At 41.6% G+C, this 20,540-nt stretch overlaps 1 protein-coding gene across 3 annotated transcripts in view; it reads right to left on the reverse strand.

The window, feature by feature from the left end:
• Positions 1 to 7,958: 7,958 nt before the first annotated feature.
• WIPF1 (WAS/WASL interacting protein family member 1) overlaps positions 7,959 to 20,540 on the reverse strand; it is a 118,136-nt gene continuing 105,554 nt past the window's right edge. For all 3 annotated transcript variants that reach the window (XM_053665093.1, XM_053665094.1, XM_053665092.1), the window contains exons 5-8: positions 19,779 to 20,540; positions 15,810 to 16,022; positions 14,716 to 14,829; positions 7,959 to 10,972 (exon numbers count right to left, since the gene is read on the reverse strand). In XM_053665093.1, coding sequence (XP_053521068.1) covers positions 10,917 to 10,972; positions 14,716 to 14,829; positions 15,810 to 16,022; positions 19,779 to 20,540 — 1,145 coding nt within the window. In that variant the 3' untranslated portion in view covers positions 7,959 to 10,916. The remainder of the gene's footprint in view (positions 10,973 to 14,715; positions 14,830 to 15,809; positions 16,023 to 19,778) is intronic.

Raw genomic sequence — 20,540 nt, forward strand, 5'->3', positions numbered from 1 at the left:
ACAGCAACTCTGGGGCTGTTCCTCCAGCAAGTTATAAATTCAAGAAGGAAAATGATAAATGCATTCTAGTTAGTGACAGCGATCTTCCTAGATTTCTTTTTTAAAGCACTCCCCCCAAAATGGCACTGTTGTTGAACTTGGTGAGGAAACTGAACGACATATGTTAAAAGGCCCCATCCAATCCTGCCCAAAGCCTGGCAGCAGAGGCCAACTGGAGTTGTCATCAGCATCTCCTAACACCCTTTGTTGTTTGATCTGCATAGTTTCCCCTGTAAGATATTAACAATCCCAAAGACTGCTTTAAGAAGTTTATTATACATGAAGTGATTGAAAACTGCCAATCACAAATCTGGCAATCCCCTCTCATGAGCTTAAAGACTGTTCTGATTACGATAATTACATTTTTATGAATATCCTACCTAGAGAGTAACAATTTTACTATGTCAGACTACACCACACAAAGATGCATCAATTTCATCTGCAATGAAAAATAGAGCCTAATAGCACCATTATATTTATATGATAGTCAAACAGCAAGATGCAACATAAGTACTTCAGCTGAAAGAATTCTGATCATTATTTAACCTTGAGATGATGATTAAGGGTGAAGGCTTGTCAGCTTCCATGAATTATTTTCTCTTTATGATTTGGCTGTTTTGATTTGATTTTTAAAACTCTGTAATTAACACTTATTAACATGTTCATCCCCTCCCCACCATGATATGTGGGCAAGGTAAAAACAACCACAAAAAATATTAACAGACATGACCAATGGTCAAAGAGAGAGCATTAGGTAATTATAAGACATAAGTATGTTTCAGATGCAACAGTGCCAAGCCCACTGGTTTTCTGCTTTAATCAGCTAAGTTTCTTCAACCATGATGCAAAGAATGAACACAGTATTTAGGTTTGATGCTATGAATACATACTGGTTTAATGCAAGGAAAATTGATCAATTACTACAGACAATGTTCGGTGCCAAAGCGTGGTCTGAGAACCAGCAGCATCAAGATTACCTAGAAGATGCAAATTCTCAGGCCCTACCCCAGACTTGCTAAATCAGAATCTCTAGCAGTGGTACATGGGACTCTCCTAACAAGCCCTCCAGATGGTTCTCTGAGGTGAGAACCACTACTCTAACATCTTATAACTATTTCCATTGGCTGCAATGAAACATCGGCAGTGCAGAACAGGCAGTAGCAGCAGCAACACTGTAAGCAAACCCTGTTAACTGCAGGGCTGTGTGTTCCAGTGAACAGGCTCTTTTGGTCAAGTCTTTGAGTCCAAGGGTTCCTCTTACATAGATTTTGTTTTTAAATCTCCAGAGCTCATAAGCCATAGTTTCTTCCCATTACCAGTCATAATTGTTGGCTCATTCCTCCTGGTAAAAGGTATGTTTACACCCTTCATAATGTCCCAAGATTTACACCAGCATGAACGTCTACTGCTCACTCCCCTGTTACAGCCATTTCATTGAAGTCATCTTGAGTTGCTTAAAAAAATCTAACATCCAACATGATACTCTTCTATGTGTCTTTATGGCAGAACTGTGTTCTTTTGCCTATAGGTCACAATTATTTACCAGAACTCACCAGAAAATGGTACTGGAGAGAAACCACACTGCAAACACACTTAATTCAAGATAACACAGTAGAGATAATACAGAGAGCTGAAGCTCACTGCCTAGCACTGTGTGATGCTGTCATTACACAGTCTTTCTTTGGCAAAGGAGGTAAGATAGCTCTCATACTGAGAGCTACCTTATCTCACTGAGTTTGGTAATAGACTCCTAGAAAGATTAAAATAGAGATAGAGATAATTTTTTATGGAAAGTATTTTTAACACAAATAACATTCTAATGAATCAGCATGCATGGGGTAGTGTTAAATAAATTCGATGGGTATGATAAACAGTAAATGCTACCTTGTGATTTGATCTTCATGGTATTTCATATATTCTGTGTTTAAATATATTCTTTTGAAAACCCCAAATGCAAGGGCAAACATTTAGAACAGTGGATCTGAATCCTGAATGTGCATCAGAATTAAGCTTGTTAAAAATACAAATTCCCTGGATTACAAGAGATTTTTATACTGGTAGATCTGAGGTAGAGCCCAGGAACCTGTTTTTAACAAGCATTCTAGGTGATTCTTGTGCAGGTCGTCCTTACCATTCATTTTGAGGAACACTGAAAGGCCAACTCACGAAGAGGAGGGGACTTCCAGCCAACACAGAGGTGTAGGATAGATACACTTTGCCTCCTTGCACAACCAAAAGAAGAACAACAAAAATTTAAACACAAAAAAATAACCAGAACTGCCAGAAAATTGAACTTTATGGAAGTTAGACAATCAAGAAATTAAAGAAACATTCATACAGACTAGTAGGGGGGGTGAAGATGGGCAGCTGGAGCAGAGAGGACTTTCCAGAAGGCATTGGCTATAGGATCAGGTGGGTGAGGTGGCAGCTGGTGGAGTGGGAGGTCCCACACTTGTGATTGGATAAACGGAAAGGAACAACTGGGGAGTGAGACAGAAAGAGCAACCCAGGGTGCCAGCATGGGGAAATAAAGCCTCAAAACCTCTGGCTGTAAAAACCTGTGGGGGTTGAGGCGGCAGTGGGAAAAACTCCCAGCCTCACATGAGAGTTGGTTGGCGAGACCCATGGGGTCCTAGAACATACACAAACCCACCTACCTAGGAATCAGCACCAGAAGGGCCCAATTAGCTTGTGGATAATGGGAGAAGTGACTGAAAGTGAGGAGAGAGCTGAGCAAGGGACATTGTTCCCTCTTGGACCCCTCCCACACATACAGTGCCACAGTGCAGTGACGTGGGTTGCCCTATCCTGGTGAATACCTAAGGCTCCACCCCTAACTACAACAGGTGCACTGAGACAAAGAAATATGGCCTAAATAAAAGATCAGATCAAAGCTCCAAAAATACAACTAAGTGATGAGGAGATAGCCAACCCATTAGATGCAGAGTTCAAAATACTGGTAATCAGGACGCTCACAGAAATGGTTGAGTATGGTTGCAAAATAGAGGAAAAAGTGAAGGCTCTGAAAAGTGAAGTAAAGGAACATATACAGGCAACCAACATTGAAGGGAAGGAAAACAGGACTCAAATGAACAATTTCAAGCAGAAGGAAGAAGTATTCAACCAAAACAGAATGAGGGAACAAGAATTCAGAAAAATGAGGAGAGGCTTAGGAACCTCCAGGAAAACTTTAAATGTTCCAACATCTGAATCATAGGGGTGCCAGAAGAAGAGAAAGAGCAAGAAATGGAAAACATTTGAAAAAATAATGGAGGCAAAGTTCCCCAATTCGGCAAAGGAAATAGACTTTCAGGAAGTCCAGGAAGCTCAGAGAGTCCCAAAGAAGTTGGACCCAAGGAAGCACACACCAAGGCACATCATAATTACATTATCCAAAATGAAAGATAAGGAGAGAATCTTAAAAGCAGGAAGAGAAAAGGAGACAGTTACCTACAAAGGAGTTCCCATAAGACTATCAGCTGATTTCTCAAAAGAAACCTTGCAGGCAAGAAGGAGCTAGAAAGAAGTATTCCAAATCATGAAAGGCAAGGACCTACATCCAAGACTTTATCCAGCAAAGCTATAATTTAGAATGAAAGGACAGATAAAATACTGACCAGACAAGTTCAAGTTAAAGGAGTTCATCATTGCAAAGCCCTTATTATATGAAATGTTAAAAAGACTTATCTAAGAAAAAAAGATGATAAAAATATGAACAGTAAAATGACAACAAACTCACAACTATAAACAACAGAATCTTAAAAAAACAACAAAAAACAAGCAAACAACTAGAACAGGAATAGAATCACAGAAATGAAGATCACATAGAGGATTATCAGGAGGGAGAGGGAGGAGGGGCAGGGGGAAAAGGTACAGGGAATAAGAAACATAAGTAGTAGGTACAAAATAGACAGGGGGAGGTTAAGAATAGTATAGGAAATGAAGAAGTCAAAGAACTTATGTGTACGACCCATGGACATTAACTAAGGAGGTGGGGGTCCTGGTGGGAGGGGGCGCAGGGTGGAGAGGAATAAAGGGGAGAAGTGGGTCAAACTGTAATAGCATAATCAATAAAATATATTTCAAAAAAGACTATAAGCAAAAAAAGATTTTGTAGTAGCTTATGTAAACCTACACAAAATTCCTAGCACAGGCCCTGCTATACAGTAAGCATTTCATAAATGATGGGACCGTTTTATTTTATATGATTATTAAAATAAAATGTGATCATGTGCAAAAAAAGGAAAAGGAGGAAAATGCATGAGTGTGAGATGGTAAAGCTCAATCAGTTTCACAGAAATTATACCTGTTTTGGATCCTTGTAATACACTATTTCAAGCTTTTGAATAGCACATAGGTTCTGCCTACTTCTAGAGTTATTTGTATATTTGCCCCAGTTTCCCCAGAGTGTAAGCTCCCTGAAATACAGGAATTATGTGGCATACTCACCTTTGTATATTCCGTTGGGCTTACCCTGGGCCTTCTCATTTTTGAGAAGGTGCTCAGTAATACCTGTCAAATGAAGGAAGGCAATAAGGGTAAAAATGCAATTTAAAGAGTGATGGAAAGTCAGAGAGAGTTGAGTTTGGGCCCCTTTTACCCACCAGCTGTGAGACCTTCACATCTCGTCATCATCTCAGCGCCTGAGCCCAGCCTTTGTAACATGGGCGGCAAGTTTCTTCCTCTTTCATGGGGCTGCTGAGGAGTTTAAGAATGAGGTAATATATGAGAAAATGCTTTAAAACTGTAAAACCAGTTATTTTGATTCTTAAAAATATGACCGTCCTTTTCTTCTAACTCCATTTCTTCTGTGAACAAGGGCTAGGATGTATGACTGAGGCAAAGAACACAAACTCTACTTCTGGCCATTATGGAAAAGCAAATGCTATTATCTGGAATTTAAAAGAACCCCTTTTCCAACTTCCAGGACAGTCAACAGTGAATTACACACTAAAAATGTATAATATGAATGGAAGAGATATCCCACAGATAAGGAAGGGAGACACACAGGAGAGCGAATTAACTGTTCACACTGCAGTCCGACTCTGAGATGGGCACTTTCAGAAGTCTGCAGGTGTTTGGTGACGTGACCTCTGAATTTTAGTGGTGTCTTTGCGATCACTTAAAAGGCGGCAGGTGTCTGATACGATGACATGAGAAGTGCAAGTATGTAGCATTTCTTGAAAAAACTCAAGGTGGGTATTATGACTACCCCTCAAGCTGTAAAGAACAGAAGAACTGAAAGAAATTAGATCACTTACAAGTGGCAACGCACCCAGGTGGGGTAGTAACGGCTGGTCCAGGCCTAGAGCCAGTCCACAGCTCAATGAGGAAAATAAGGACAATGTACATACAGTGAGTTTTCCATGAAGCTGTATTTACTCCATTGAGCCTACTGTGTTTTATTCTAAGATTAGGTTTTTCCTTGTTTTGGCCTTTATAACATGTCCTTGCTTTTACAAAATGTTAGTATATTTTTAAACTAGCAAACGATAAGTTGACAATATTTTGACTCTCCATTCAAATTTATTTACTCAGCCTTAAGTTTGAATTGTGGATCGATTCAAGTGGCTCGAGTCAAATTTCTAATCCATTCAGGTTTTGATTCTCCATGTATAAAGTCACAAAGACTTACAATAACATATGCAATAATACTTGCAAAGACATTAGCACAATTTGTTGTACACAGTAGGTGATTAATAATCAGTAGTGGTTAGATGAAGGCAATACATGGGGGTTGCCATCTAGGTAAGTAAATCGGGTAGAATGTTGATGGTATAAATTTGTATTTTCGCTACTGTGTTTGATATTTTTCATTTATTTCGTGGCCTCATTTGGGACCTATCCATGTCTTTGTTCCAAGAGTAGGTCTCAGTGGAAAGCACCAAGGTGCTTTCCCTTTCATGCACACAGCCAACCTGAGAGCCCTGTCAGTCGGTAGGAGCACTCAGAATCAGCAGCAGAGTGGGGTTGTGCCTACTGGCTGAGTTCCTCTTCAAACACTAGTCTAAGACTAAATCTACTAGTCCTAGATCAAACACTCTTTGATCTAGGACTAGTAATTTAAACATACACTCTTCGTTCTAGGAGTAGTAGTTCCCTATTGTATAAATGTGTATCTTTGTATTTCCAGTGCTTAAATTGTAATCAGTGTTTGTTGATGATTTGAATGAATAGATGTAAAACAAGGAATACAACAGCTCCTTAAAGCATCAAGGTTTTCCTGGTTACCTGTCTGAAATAGCATTCCCACAGGTGATCTTCAACTTACTTACTAATAAGAAAGACAGCAAACTGGAAAAAAATGGGGGTCCCTCGTTACTAAAACACACTGGAGTCCATGGTGGATATAGTCCAGGTGTTCTGGCTGGCACCATCCTACTCAAGATTTAAGCTAAATTTCAGCTCATTGTCTAATAACATCCAGATTTGTTTCCCTAAGAATCTTGAGAATTCTGTAATTTTATCAGGCTCCTTTGAATACACTGAAACATTTTTCCTGAGTATGGCCTAGTCTGATGACAAGGGAATCAGGAAATAGAACAGAACTTTCATTGAATGCCTGACATATGCCAAAAATTTTATGTATTTACTTAAGCTCTGTAACCATTTTGCAGTTGAGAGAACTAGAGCTCAGAGGCCTTAAATAACTTCTCTGCAGTCTTCTGGGGAGCATGTGGCAGGGCCAGGATTCAGTCCAGGGTTGTGTGTCCAATGCTCATTCTGACTCCGTAACTTGTCATTTCTCCTTTTCTTTCCAGCAAATGTGAAAGACACATGGAACAGACTTTAGCTAAAGGTGCGAGGGATGAAAAGAACTGAGTGTGGTGTGGAGAAAAGTCATACTGCTTGTCTATCAGTAGTATGTGATTCGGGGCCTTAAGTCACCCAACTGTCAGGCCGCAGAGTTGGACTAGCTGGCCTCCGTGTGGAGTGACCACATGGCCCAATTTGCCGGGACAGCCCTGATTTATGCCAGTTGCACCAAGGCAGTTATTACTAGTGACCCCTCCCACTTTTAAAAGTGTCCCACTGTGGATCATTAATTCTAAGGCTGCCCTATATACATGGCTCTTTCCAGGTCTCAGTATGTATGATTTCAAATTGACTCTAATAATTTATTTGATGACTGAAACAACATGGGTTTTAATTTTCCAGGCCTGGGAGGTGTAAGGGGGGGAAAGACAGCATGTGAGGTGACTGCTGTCTGGAACTCCTGTAGTTCCGACAGAAGCGTTTTCCTGCTCTTACTGCTTCCCGTTGAAAGTGCACTGGCAAATTCCCATCTGGTCGGTTTGGTTCCAGGCAATACTAACAGTGACTGCCCCCCCCCACCCCCCGCCCCGAGCACTGACAGAAGTGAGACTGAGTGCATCGTCTTATCCACTGCACTTAGTAATGCTGCGAGACTGCGAACTTTGTGCGTGAGGAAACAGACCCGAGAAGTTAAGTGACTTTGCAAGTGAAGACGGAGCCAGGTCTTCCTAACCTGTCAACCATCATACCGTACTGAGATTTGTCCATAGGCCCCACACACATACACAGCTGGTCATTTTTAAAATGATCAGGCCTCCTCAATTCCTACTGGCCTTCCCTGAATTTATCCATGTCAATGCTATTCTTAGTAATTTTATCTTCCACTGCTTACACCATCCACCTTTACCTCAGGGTAGAAGCATCTGCCTCAAATAAACCACCAATGGGTTCTGATGAAGAGACAGGTTCTCAGGAAAAAGAAAGAAGGTATTAGAAAGTAGATGCAATGACTATTTACTTACTTATACAGGCCTTCTTCTTTCTTCTTCTTTTCTTTGAGAATGTCTTTCTTTACCAGAGTATAAAACAGAAAATAGACACTTGCTTTTCTGTTCATATTTACGTAGATAATACTGAAATTAAAAACCACCAGTTGACACTCATATCGTTCTGCTTTTATTTATTGTCTGGCTAACTTACAAAGAGGCAGATGTCTCGAGTAGACTCTCTCTCACCATTTAAACTATCCTGATAAAACAGATACAAAAATGTGCATGTTTACATAGTGCAGTGGTATGAAAAACATTTTTTCTTCCTTTACAGTCCCTGACTATAAACAGGGAAAAATTAATTTCATGCCAAAAATCTTGGGGCACTTTAATAATCATCCCATTTTTGCTACTCAGATAACAAAATCTGTATTACAAGTTAAAATATAAAGGCTTAACAGGTTTTACAAATATGCAAATAATCTGCTACTTAGACATAAAAGGTTGACTTCTTTTAAATCACAAAGTAAGGCACCATTGGATTAAACATTTTCCCCAGCTTTTACTAAATAAAATGCATAGTGAAATAAATACCGAACACTGAATTTTAATACTGTAATACATTTCCATATAAAATGATATGTGAATGTTAAAATACTGTATTGCATCTTGAATACATTTACCTGGAAGTTTTATAGGTAAAAACACACATAAGCTCTGATTTCAGGGAAGAAAATTATTCATTTTTGTGATTTACCATAGTTAAAAATATTAGCATAGAACTTATCTAAAGTTTTGGATGCAATTAGGTTTCTAACTTTCAGAGCAAGAGTATAAGTGTATTAATGAAACATTCACTTAAAAAACACATTCTAAAACATCTCCATCCTGGGTGAACAGCAACTGTAAGTCGGGGCCCCATTTCAGACTTTAGGGTGACACCTACAGAGTTAGGTGTGTGAGGAAAGCGGCCATTTTTGCTCCCCCTTACAAAACTCTGACCTGCTTTCTTCAGCTGAGACTTTTCTTTGCCACATTTGCCAGCAAGGCTCCTTTTATGAGGTGGGTCATTAGGCTTTCTCACAGGAGTTTTAATCAGCCGTTGATGAAAGAATGATATCTGATTAAAGCATCCAATACTACAGTGATGCCGCTATGTTACTAAAGTAACATGAACTTTTTAAAAAAATACTTTGCCAAGGTTGTTATACCTTTATATTTCTTGATTCTTTGGGTAAAGGACCCCAAGTTCCTGAAAGACAAACGAATGGTAGAGGAGGGGGGGAACCCGAGATATGTAATGTGCTAAGCCCAGGACTTTGGCAAGACAAGGTATAAAAATACAATATATTCAATGGGTAATATCATAATTTATTAGACATCCCATTTACTAGAACTTTAAGTTCTTTGCTTTTATATAAATGAAACAATTATTTATTCTATAAATAGGAATGCTTCTTTCAAAATTTTCTTTGGATTGGTTTCTCCTTAGCATCTCCCAGTAATACATGAACAACACCCTGAAACCATGACCCAAAGTTTATGTAGGTACACACATACATACGTGGCCATGTGGTTTAAAAAATAAGTAATGGTCATTTCAAACATAATCAACCATATACAATGTCTAAATGGAAATATTTTTTTCCAATTCCATAGTTATATTTAAAGGTCCTGGTGAAGTCTGTAAACAAAATCATACCAAAAAAGGCAAGGCTGGCTCTTCCCTGTGGTCCATATGGGAGTTTTGTTTGCATAGATTCAAGGCAAATGACTCCTTCTCCCAGACAGTTTCAAATTCCCTTCGATTCCAGTAACAATCTCTCTCAACCCCACACACAACAGATTTAGATTTTTACAGTTTTGCCCATCAACCCAAATCTGGCTTCTTTTTCTGTGTTTCTGATTTGCTACCTTTCCCTGACTTTCCCCTCTGCTAGTGCACCACCCCACCCCAAGGAGCAAGCTGGGAGGCCCCCTCAAATGCGCAAGGCAGAAGTGCGGCTGACAGGTGAGCGCCAGGCAGCTGGTTCTGAGCCTGGAAGCCCCAGTGGGCTCTCCGTTCCTTTCCAATGGCTTTATTCCATGTGACTGTAAATGCTGTTAGAGCAATTTCTGACCTTGGTACTCGGAAACAACACTCTTATACAGGTATTAAGGGAAGAGAGAGAATAAGAGGCAAAATCTAAGGTCAAACTGCCTGCCAGACAAGGTGTCAAGTCCTAACTTTACTCTTAGTTACTTCTTGAATTGCTAAAGCTCATCTTTCACTTTTTGCTTTTTAAACAAGAGGTTTTGCACTATTCTCTGTCTTCTAGACCTGCACTGTCCAATATGGCAGCCACCGGCTGCACGTGGCCACTGAGCCCTTGAAATGTGAGGAGTCCAAATAAAGACGTGCTTTACGTGCAAGGCACAAAACCAGATTTTGAAACTTAGTACCAAATAAAAAATAATGCAAAATACTTCATTAATAATTATTATTTTTATTGCAGGCCAGGTGGTATTTTGGATAAAATATATTAAAATTAATTTCACCTATTTCTTTTTCTTTTTTTAATGTGGCTACTAGATATTTAAATTGTATATGTGGCTCACATTATATTTCTATTAAACAGCTCTGTCCTAGAGTCTCCTTCAGACTGCCAAAAACTATGATCTCTAACCACAAAAACTTCATGTGAGCCCTTGCTCGGCAACTTGCTTAGGTGGCCTGTGGTTCACGGAAACAGACAGGAGGCCAAGCATGCAAAATGGCAAGAAGCAAGCAGCTCTCAGGGACTTGAATATTATCTGTAGCACATTTATGGTGAATGTTTGAATTTGAACTTGGTTGGCTGAAACCTGGGACATGATTCATCTCTGCCTACTTGCCATAAAAGCCAGTCGACTCCTAAGCAGTACACACTGTTGGGCTGTAGCTGAAGCAAGCAATAGCTCTGAGAATATACACAGAATAAAGATCTAGGTGCATTTGCTTATCGGATTCCCGCCCCTCACACATATATTCCTGTGTCACGCTCCTGTCTTCCCTGCTCCTTATATGAAAGGGACAGGGGAGGAGGGTGTGCAAGTCTTGATAGCAACGACAGATGTCGCTCTGGGGCTCGGGTGGAGAAGAGCTGGCAAGAATCACCTCATGGGGGGCGGCAGAGGTGGGGCACCCCTTTCTCTTCGGTTGGATCCACCTTGGTGAAAAAACAGACAAAAGATAAATTTGCTTAGGAAGCTTGTGTTCTCACTGTAGAAACTCAGAGCTGTTCGCAAAGGTACACACAACCCTACACCCTATGACCGGCCCATGAGGATGAGAAGGCGAAGCAAGGAAGGGTCTGAACGAATATTACTCGTGGGTGATCCGCCTCTCCCTACTGACTACTTGCATCAAGTTAGGAAAGTTAAAAAGTTGTTTTTCTTTGCATCACAAACATGGTATGTCTTTATTACAGGTTTAGAAAAAAATAGATGAGTGAAAACAAAACAAAAAACTCACCAAGCCTGCACCACCCTGAGATAATTAAAAAACATCATTTGTGTATTTTCTCTATATATACAATTTCTTTTTGTCTTCCAAAAATTGGATCATATATAGTCATTCTGAACATCTTTCAAAGTCAGTACTCTTTACACATATAATTATTAATGACACACTGCTTTTTATTATATAGGCATATTATGGTTTAGTCATTGAATCCCCTTTTCTGGGCATTTAGGCATCTTCTGATTTCTAACCAATGTGTTTGTTACAGTTGCCATCCTAATGAGTATGAAGGGGCCTTTTGTTGCAGTTTTATTTGTATTTCCCTATGATTAGTGATATTGGAAGATCTTTTCATGTGCTTATGGATCATTTGTAGATCTTCAGAGAAATGTCTATTCAAGTATTCAACCCATTTAAAAATGTTTGTTTTTTTGTTGTTGTTGAACTATAGCAATTTTTAATATATTCTGCATATTAGTTCTTTATCAGCTATAGGATTTACAAATATTTTATCACATTTCAGGGCTTGCTTTTTCATTTTGTTGATAGCGTTCTTTCAAAAACTATACTTATTTGTGAGCTATTCAGGTTTAAAATCTATTCCCAGTTTTTGAAATTCATCTGTCCCACACACACTTTTCTGATGATCTCACCATTGTTCAGCAGAGGGACAGGTGCTCAGGTGCTTAAGCATGTCTACCAGGGGCACATGTCAACTGAGTGTGTCTGCTGTGGCCACTGCTCTGAGACCTGGGTAGGCTGTCCCCAACACATTCCTCAGCAGGCACCTTGACAGCAACCCTAGTAGCCACTTAGGGATTTCCAAGATAGAACCAAATCTCTGAGCAAGGAGACGGGGCAGAGAAAAACACTGGCATTACCTTGCCGGTTCCTCTTACCATCCAACTAAGTCTTTCCTTGGGCAGGCATCTGAGGAAAGACTCATCTGGATATAAACCAGCCACCTGTCATGGGGCTTGGAGCGGCAGCTGCCACACCACAAACGGTTAGCACGACAAGGGCCGGCCTGTGCACAGGTTTCACTAGGCGGCACTGCTCCGGGTGCCTGCGTGCCTGCCGGGCTGTGGGCCTGGAGGCCAGGGCAGCGACAGGAGTGGATAAAACTGTTTGTTCACACTATATGTATTTTTTAGAGAGATCATCCATTATCAATATAAAATATTAAAATACATATTGCTAGAACTTTAAAGTAAATCTGCAAAAAGTTTTTTGGGGCAGTGAAAATTAATTCACCAGTTCAAGAAATAGTTTTAAGTGTCTACCGTGTCTCAGGCTCTGTGACACTCAAGGAAGATGCAACAGTGAGCAGGACACAGTTCCAGCCCGTGGACTTCACAGTCTTACAGACAGGCGGACGGGGGAGGGAGTGTGCTCAGCCATTAAATTAAAACTCTAGAGGGGCTGGGGAGTACGGTTCTGGTACTGACACGTGTATATGTGTGTATATGTGCATATACACACATACATACACACACACACACATACAGGGGTGGGCAAAAGAAAGGGCATCTCACCATGTGGCTCTCTCCTGACTCAGTAAAGCTATTGTAATCATCGTAACCTGCACATCATTTTCCATACAAGGAAGTATAAACCCACTTTTGCCCACCCCTGCATACACATACATATATATAATATTTACAGTAGAAATCAGGAAAACACACTGAGAGTCCTTAAAGGGAAGAAAAACAGGCTGTACTCCCATCAGCTAGAGGCCCCTCTTATGACATAAACACACACACAGACGCAGAAGTATGTGTCCCGTGTGTAGTCCACCACCACCTCCTCTATGATAACTTTCACTGTTGTTATTCCTCTTTTATTAGGCATCATCTAGGAACACATTATTCCACATAAATGAGGTTTTCCCAAAATTAAACTTTAAAAAAATCCTAATAATTTATTTTTATTTTTAGAGAAAAGGGGAAGGGCAGGAGAAAGAGAGGGAGAGAAATATTGATGTGCCACACATATATCGACTGGTTACCTCCCCCGCAGCGGTTCCCTGGCTTGTAACCCAGGCATGTGCCCTGACTGGGCATCGAACCAGTGACCTTTCAGTTCATAGGCCAGCACTCAATCCACTGAGCCACACCAGCCAGGGCTAAACTTCCCTTTACTTCTCAGTAATATTCCCTTTACTTCTGTCATTTGTTCATGGAAATTTTCCTAAAATATTTTCAAATTCTCTGAAATCTTCAGCAGAGGCACAAAGCACAGCTTGACCTGTCCTTAGTAACCTGTCCCCATCATGTAACACATAGCACAGCTCTGTGTCCCCATCTCCTCTTTCTGCCACCTACTGAGTCTCCCTGAAGTCCGTAACTTTGCTTCTGACCAGCCTCAAGTTCAGCTGACACTAATCTGCTCTGAGGCTGGGAATAAACTGAGAATTAAGAACTTTGTACCAAGGAAGTCAGTAGGCTCCAAGGACCTGTATGGAGCTCTGCCTGGGGGGTGAGGGCAAGGCGAGGGACACAGGGACAGTTGTTTGACAGGCTCAACCTTTCCCCACACGTTTCTGCTTTGGGGGTTTGTCTCTGAAGCTAAGGGTCTTACAAGTTATCAGTGATGTATGTATATTTCATGATAATTCTTTCTCAGGCCTATACATTTATTGCTATAAAATATTAGTTTTTCCATTTCCTCTTCTTGTTCACATTCTTTTCCAATAGTGGAAAAGTGATTCACTTCTTATGGTAGCATTACATTCATTAGGGAAAAAAAATCAAACAGAAACAACTTAAGTGTCCAATAATGGTGAACTAAGTTATTAAATGCTGACTTGACGGAAACCACATGATAAAATTGGGAGCTGTTTACTAAGCAATGTTATATAAACATCACCACCAAAAACTGTACTCTATAATTATAACCATATAAATTAATCAGAATTCAATGGATAAAAACTAGACAAGAATGTGATAAAATGAAAATATGTTGTGGAGAAATTATGGGTTCACTGAAAATGTGTGATACTGTATAAAGCTATCATTATAATATATTTAAAAGATCAAGGCTGTTACAGTCAGTTTTTGTTATGATTAAATAAGACATTTGCCAGTCTCAAAATTAGTAGGCATAGAAAGAAGATGGTTTTATTTGGGCCATCTCAGGAAGATCAAAATGGGGGAAGATTCTTTAAACAAGCAAAATGATAAAATTTAATCTACTAGCAACCCGAAAGTATTTTCGGCTTGTAATGACACATTAAAATGATCTTTTCTCATATGCATTCTGGTTCCCTCCGCTTTCTTCACTGACTGCAGAAGGGGAGTTTACCAGAATTTAGACAGCTTCAAATCCAGAAGTGACTTCTCTGAAGTCTCGTCCAGGCAAGATACCTGGGTTTCCTGTGCACCCCTCAGTTGAATAGAGCCCAGGCTATTCAAGTGGGAACCCGCCAAAAGCCCTTGCAGAAATACTCACTCCGGCTTTCATTTCTCGCCAATTTACTGGGATATGTTTTGGTTGTTGGCACATATGGCTCTGGAGGTGGCAAATCAGAAATTGGATGGAAGTAGAATCTGCTTTCCCACTCATCTGAGGAAGAGACAAACAGTATCTTCAGTAACCCACAATCTACTATGAAGAGATGTAATGAAAGGCATATCATGAAATAGAAATAGAACAGAAGAGATCACTTCCAGCTTTATGTCTAGAGGTTTAGAAGAAAGTGGGAAGTACCAGATGTGTCACTGAGATTACATGTCAATAACACGTACTGGTCTTCCAATCAAACCAAAGCCAGATCCAAGTGATTTTGATTAGAGTGACTAGGACCCTGCCAGTCCCTCTCAGGAGCTGGGGGCTACGGCTTGGGACACCTTTCTTAGTCATTCCTCCCACTGGTGGAAGGAATCCCTGGGGCCCTCCGATACAGGGGCAGAGGCAAGCTGCTTAACATCTGCAGGCCATTGTGCCTCTTACCTACAGCAAACTGTTTAGAAAGATAGGTAATACAGTAAGCTATAAAAATGTTTCTTTTTAGAATTCTGGCATCCCTAGAAAGTTAACCAAAATGAGACTCGAACAAGGAACAGAGAAACAAAATCTGCCTTTTTGAAAAGTGGAGAAGGGGGCATTACTATTTTTAATTTGAAATCATGATGAGCCCTAGAATGGTTCTATCAGTGATTTTCAACTGGTGTGCTGCAAGACTTTTTAAAACATACAATATCTGACTATTTAATCAGGGCTCTTTCCCCTTAGGTTGTCAAATAAAAAATAACACAACAATAGCCATCCAGTATGAATGAATCAAATGAAACCTAATTTTTTATCAGATCGGCCCAAAGTATATGTTTTGGTGTGCTGCAGAATTTTAGTAATTAGTTGATATGTGCCATGATATGAAAAAGGTTAAAAAATCACTGGGTTAGACAGTCAGAGCAGAGCAGCGTGATAACAATGAGGGTCTTGCAAAGAAGAAATGTAAACACACTAACAAATGCAAACAAATCTCTCATTCAACTGCTGCTCGGTAGCCTGTGTGTCTCCAAGGAGGTGGAACCACACCTCACCTTCACATGAAGAGTCTTGGAAGCCGTTTCTAATTGATGTTGATGGTGGAGGTGGAGGAGGGGCCCCAGCACCGGGCCGGTCAGGAGGAAGGGGAGGCCGAGGCCCACCCCTCGGACTGTCTACACCTCCTCTGGACGGCAACTGTGGGGTGGCAGGCAGGGCCCGAGACGTGCTGCCATTTCTGTTTATTGGAGGAGGCGGTGGGAGAGGGCCTGGAGTAAAAGAAAAGACAACAATGAAGGGCAATGCCTTACCATGGCCATCGCCAACATGCAATTATTGAGTGCCTGGTGGATACATGCCCTTCTACTGGAGAAGGTGGAGAAATCGTGGAGACTTCCTAGGAGATTCAGACAAGAAAGGAGCAGACACATGCAAACTCAGAAATGCTCATATGTATACACAGATGTGAAACGGGTGCATACTGGAGCTGAATGGCTGTGTTGGCTTTGAGTTAGTATTGAGATTGAAGATGTTATAGTTAAACTGAGAACAGGTGATAATCTGTTTATACTGACAACCTATATACATACTTAAAACCCATTTTCATATCCTTTTGAACAGCTGTCAGACTAATTACTGTGACATACTTATTAAATGTCTCGTAGAAGAATTTTTACAAGTACATAGTTATTAAATTATTTTAGATCTTCAGAAGAATTAAGTTCTTTAAATTCACAGCATTATTGCTAGTTCTGCAGACATATTTCTGTGAAGCACACAATCTGTTTCCAGGCAGAAGTGGGATCAGAAAACTCAGTGTTAGTCATCCTGAGAACAGCAGAAGTTCCTTTTTGGTTCTTCCTCTTCTGGGAGGCAGACCAACACAGGGAGTGACAACAGCTCATCAAGGTGCACGGTTATAAATGCGGTGCAGGATCCTGACCCTGAGCTTCCTGCCTACAAAGAGCACCGAACAGTCACCTTTCCCACTGCACTACTGCCAGGAATACTTGGTCACAGGCAAACAAAAAGGGCTACATAAGCATTTGAAACCACTTCTTTAAAAAATGCAATAATATGGTATAATCAGAAATTTTTTAATTCCTAGAAAATAATTCAAAGTAAATTCTTTAAAAAAATACACAGGAACCTATCTTGCTTTTCCCATTCTCCAAATGCAAAGGTTATTTGGGTCATGAGTGAATTTAAAAAAAGAAAGGAAGAAAAAGAACTTCAGCATTTTTTCATGTGAAACCAAAATGGCTTTAGTAATTCTTCCTGATCTTCAGTGGCATACTCCACTTGCCAGAGGCCGACATTTTATGTAACACAATGTCTTGAATTGCTATAAATATAATCTCTTGTGAACTGCAGATCAGAATCCAACCAGAGGACCTTAAAAGGAATGACTTGCCCATCACAGATCGCCGGGTCTGGACATCTTGGCTCAGACACTTGGAGAAGGCAGGAAGCATGCCTTGCCCTGGGTGGTCTCTCACGGTGTCTTCAGTGCCTCACTTGGTAGGGTTTACTTACTGTCCTGCTTGTCACCGCTGGAGTCCCAGTCAGTGAGAGTAGATTTATTATGGAGAGGAGTGTCTCTCACTGGTACTCCCACCACATAACTGTCATCCAATGTCAATTAGACTTCCACTGTTATTGGGCCTGGTACTACAGAAGTTGGTCGACTTGATCTTTCTGTCTTGAAGTGACTGTTCATGTCCTTCTTCTCCAACCTTCCAGCCCCCTGCTCCGAACCTGGGCAAGTATAATAGAACACATTTCTATTTCCCACTGGCAGCCTAATAATAAAAGTGGTCATTGATGTTGGGAAATAAGACAATCACTACACACCCTCATCTCATTTGATTTTTCCAACAGCTCTAAGAGGTGTGGAGACAGGAGAAGCTCCGGAGGTGTTGGAAAATTAAAAAGACCAAGTCAGGAAGCTAATAAGAGGGAGAACCAGGGTTTGACTACAAATCTGTCAAATTCGAGAGCCCATTCTCCCAACAATGAAGCCGAGCCATCTCTCAAAATCCAGGTGGCCCTAGATGACCTGTCATACGTTCCTTGTGGGGATGTAAATTGGTAGGAATTTTCTAGAGGCCAATTTGGCAGTACCTATAAACCCATGGTTTACTGTGCATAATCATTACCTAGAAATCCTATTTCTAGGCATTCACCTGGAGGAAATACATAGAAATGTGCATAAATATTTGACTATAAGAATGTATTCCTGCATTATCCGCAACAGCAAAAATCTGGAGATGTCTTATATGACCAAGTGAAGAATTAAGGAACCAAGGTATTTTGGAGGAGTTAATATCATGCAGTCACTAAAAGTCAGGTTGTGTCATATCAGAAAATGTTAACAACATATTGTTAAGTAGAAAGCAAATTGCCAACCAATATTTGTAGTTTATACTAATTTTGTAATCATGTATATATATATACATGTATATATATATTCATGTATATATATTCATGTTTATACACACACACACACACACACACACACACACACACATTTTAAAAAGCCTGAAAGAATATACAAAAATGTTATCAATGATCATTTCTGGATGGTTGTGGTGGCAGGATTATAGATGATATTTGTTTTCTTCCTACTTTTCTGTACTTTCTTATTCTATAACAGTTACAACATATAATGAAAAGGAACAATAAAAGTTGTAATTACATCACCGCCTACCTGATTCTGAGGCAGATTTATTAATCTATTGACTCGCCTACTTGGTAGAGCCATGCGAACAGCCCCACAGCCACTCTGGGGAAAGACCCATAGGTTGTGTATACAAAGAAAACACTGCGTCTCATTCACCTGACTGCTCGTTCTTGCTAACTCACTGACGAACACTTGATGAGATGGCACAGGTCTAGTGCCTGGACTGAAGGGACCAGTGACTTTCTGTATTTGTGCCCCACTCTCCATGGCAGTACAGACTGAGGGAGTGCTTCTGAAACGTTTCTGCACATTGCAGTCACAGGGATATTACAATCCCACTATCCCGATGTCCCATCAAAAGCCCAGAGCAACAAAACCAGAAACCCTGGGGAAGGGCCCATAGTGGTTCTTAAAGCACCCCAGTGATTCCAGTATGGGGTCAAGTTTGAGGACTATTGGTTTAAAGAATGCTGTTTATTAGGTTCCTGAGGTCACAGGGTCAAAGGTCAATTAACTTTGTCGGCAGAAAAAAATACCCCATTTCCAAACATCTTGTATGCATAAGGTTAAAATTTAAAAGTAGTTTAGTTTCTCTGACTCCATCAATACTTAATACAGTACAAACCCCAGGGAATCTGCACATTTCATTTCATATTTTGAAAGTAATTATTCCCTCATTTGGGTTTGTCAACCCTGGGCAGGGGTCACCGCTGTGCCTCAGCAGGGCCTTCGGGGCAGGAAACAGCACGCACAGTTCCAGTTTAGACGTACGAGCATTTCTGTGAAGCTGTGAAGCAAAGGCCTACACCTTTACCTGACTCTCCGAGGGGTCTGTGTGTCAGAGATGTCAACAAACAGCAAAGCGAGTGCTAACATTGTCTTTAATAAGCAGGGGAGTAGCCTGAAGTCTTGACAGGTAAAGAGAGAAGTGCTGGAGAAGCTCATTAGCTCTGAAATAACTGCCCTTCTTGTTGAAATAATGGGGCCCTCCTACAGGAGATGGGAATTTAGTTCCCCGGGTTAAGACGTCTGAAATCACTTTAGTAGGGCAGGGTTGTAAAATGGTGAGATGGATGGTGAAAATTCTAGCTTCTTCTCTATTAACTAGTTTGTGATCATTGAACTTTATCCGTTACTCAGTCCCCTCATCTCTGAAACACACACGGAAATGTCAGTCCCACTTCCTCAGCGTTGCACATGAGGTCAGGATGAAGTCACGCAGTGGCAGGTGTCACGTAACAGATGACAGCAGTTTGAGGGGTCACTTGGGCTTCCTGCTAGACTCTGGGCATGTGGGCAGGCTGGGTTTCAGGGACACAACCCAGCCCATGTCTTGCCATACCTGATCTGCCCGGTGGGTCTCTCACTGGAGGAGGGGGTCTCTCACTGGGCGGAGGAGGAAGAGGGCCGGAACGTCCAGGTGAAGGTAATGGAGGTGCAGACGAAGAGAGGGACAAATTCCGCTGTGGGAGTCTTGGGATTTCATCACTGCCACTGGAACCCGGAGGCAGGTGGGGAGGGCCAGGCCTGCTGGGGGGTGGTGGCGGAGGTGGGGCCTGTGACAAGGAGGAAGGCCGCGGAGTGGAAGGCACCGGGGGCTTGCTGTTCTGGGGCGGCGGAGGTGGGACGGCTTCCCTGTGGATGGAAGGCCTATTGCCCATCGGGGGAGGAGGTGGAGGGGGCTTGTCATCCAAGGCCCTGCCCGGGGTGGGCGGCAGGGGAGGCCTGTTGGAGGATGAGGCTGAGGGGCTCTGACGGACAGAGCCTCCTCCAAAAGCAGCACCTCGGTTTCCAGGGAAAGGGGGAGGAGTCGGCCCGGGGCCAGGCTGCCTAGGGGCTCCAGGCACTGGTGGGGACCCCCGGTTGTGCAGACTTGACTGAATGGGTCTCGGCGTATTAGGTACTGGTGGGGGCATGCCATCAGGCTTTGAGCCCACGTCAGGCCTCGGGGGAGGCATTCGGTTCCTCTGGGGCTCTGGGGGTCCGCTTCTCTGGCCCGGAGAAGGCACGGGGAACCTCCCCGCGCCCCCCGGGGGTGAGAAAGGTTTGGCAGATGTGGCTCTTCCTCCTGGTGGCAAAATCGGGGGTCGGCTTCCTCCAGAGT

Source organism: Artibeus jamaicensis, unplaced genomic scaffold (genome assembly GCF_021234435.1).
Source record: "Artibeus jamaicensis isolate MK-2021 breed Jamaican fruit bat unplaced genomic scaffold, CSHL_Jam_final contig_391, whole genome shotgun sequence".
In the NCBI taxonomy this organism is placed as follows: Eukaryota; Metazoa; Chordata; class Mammalia; order Chiroptera; family Phyllostomidae; genus Artibeus; species Artibeus jamaicensis.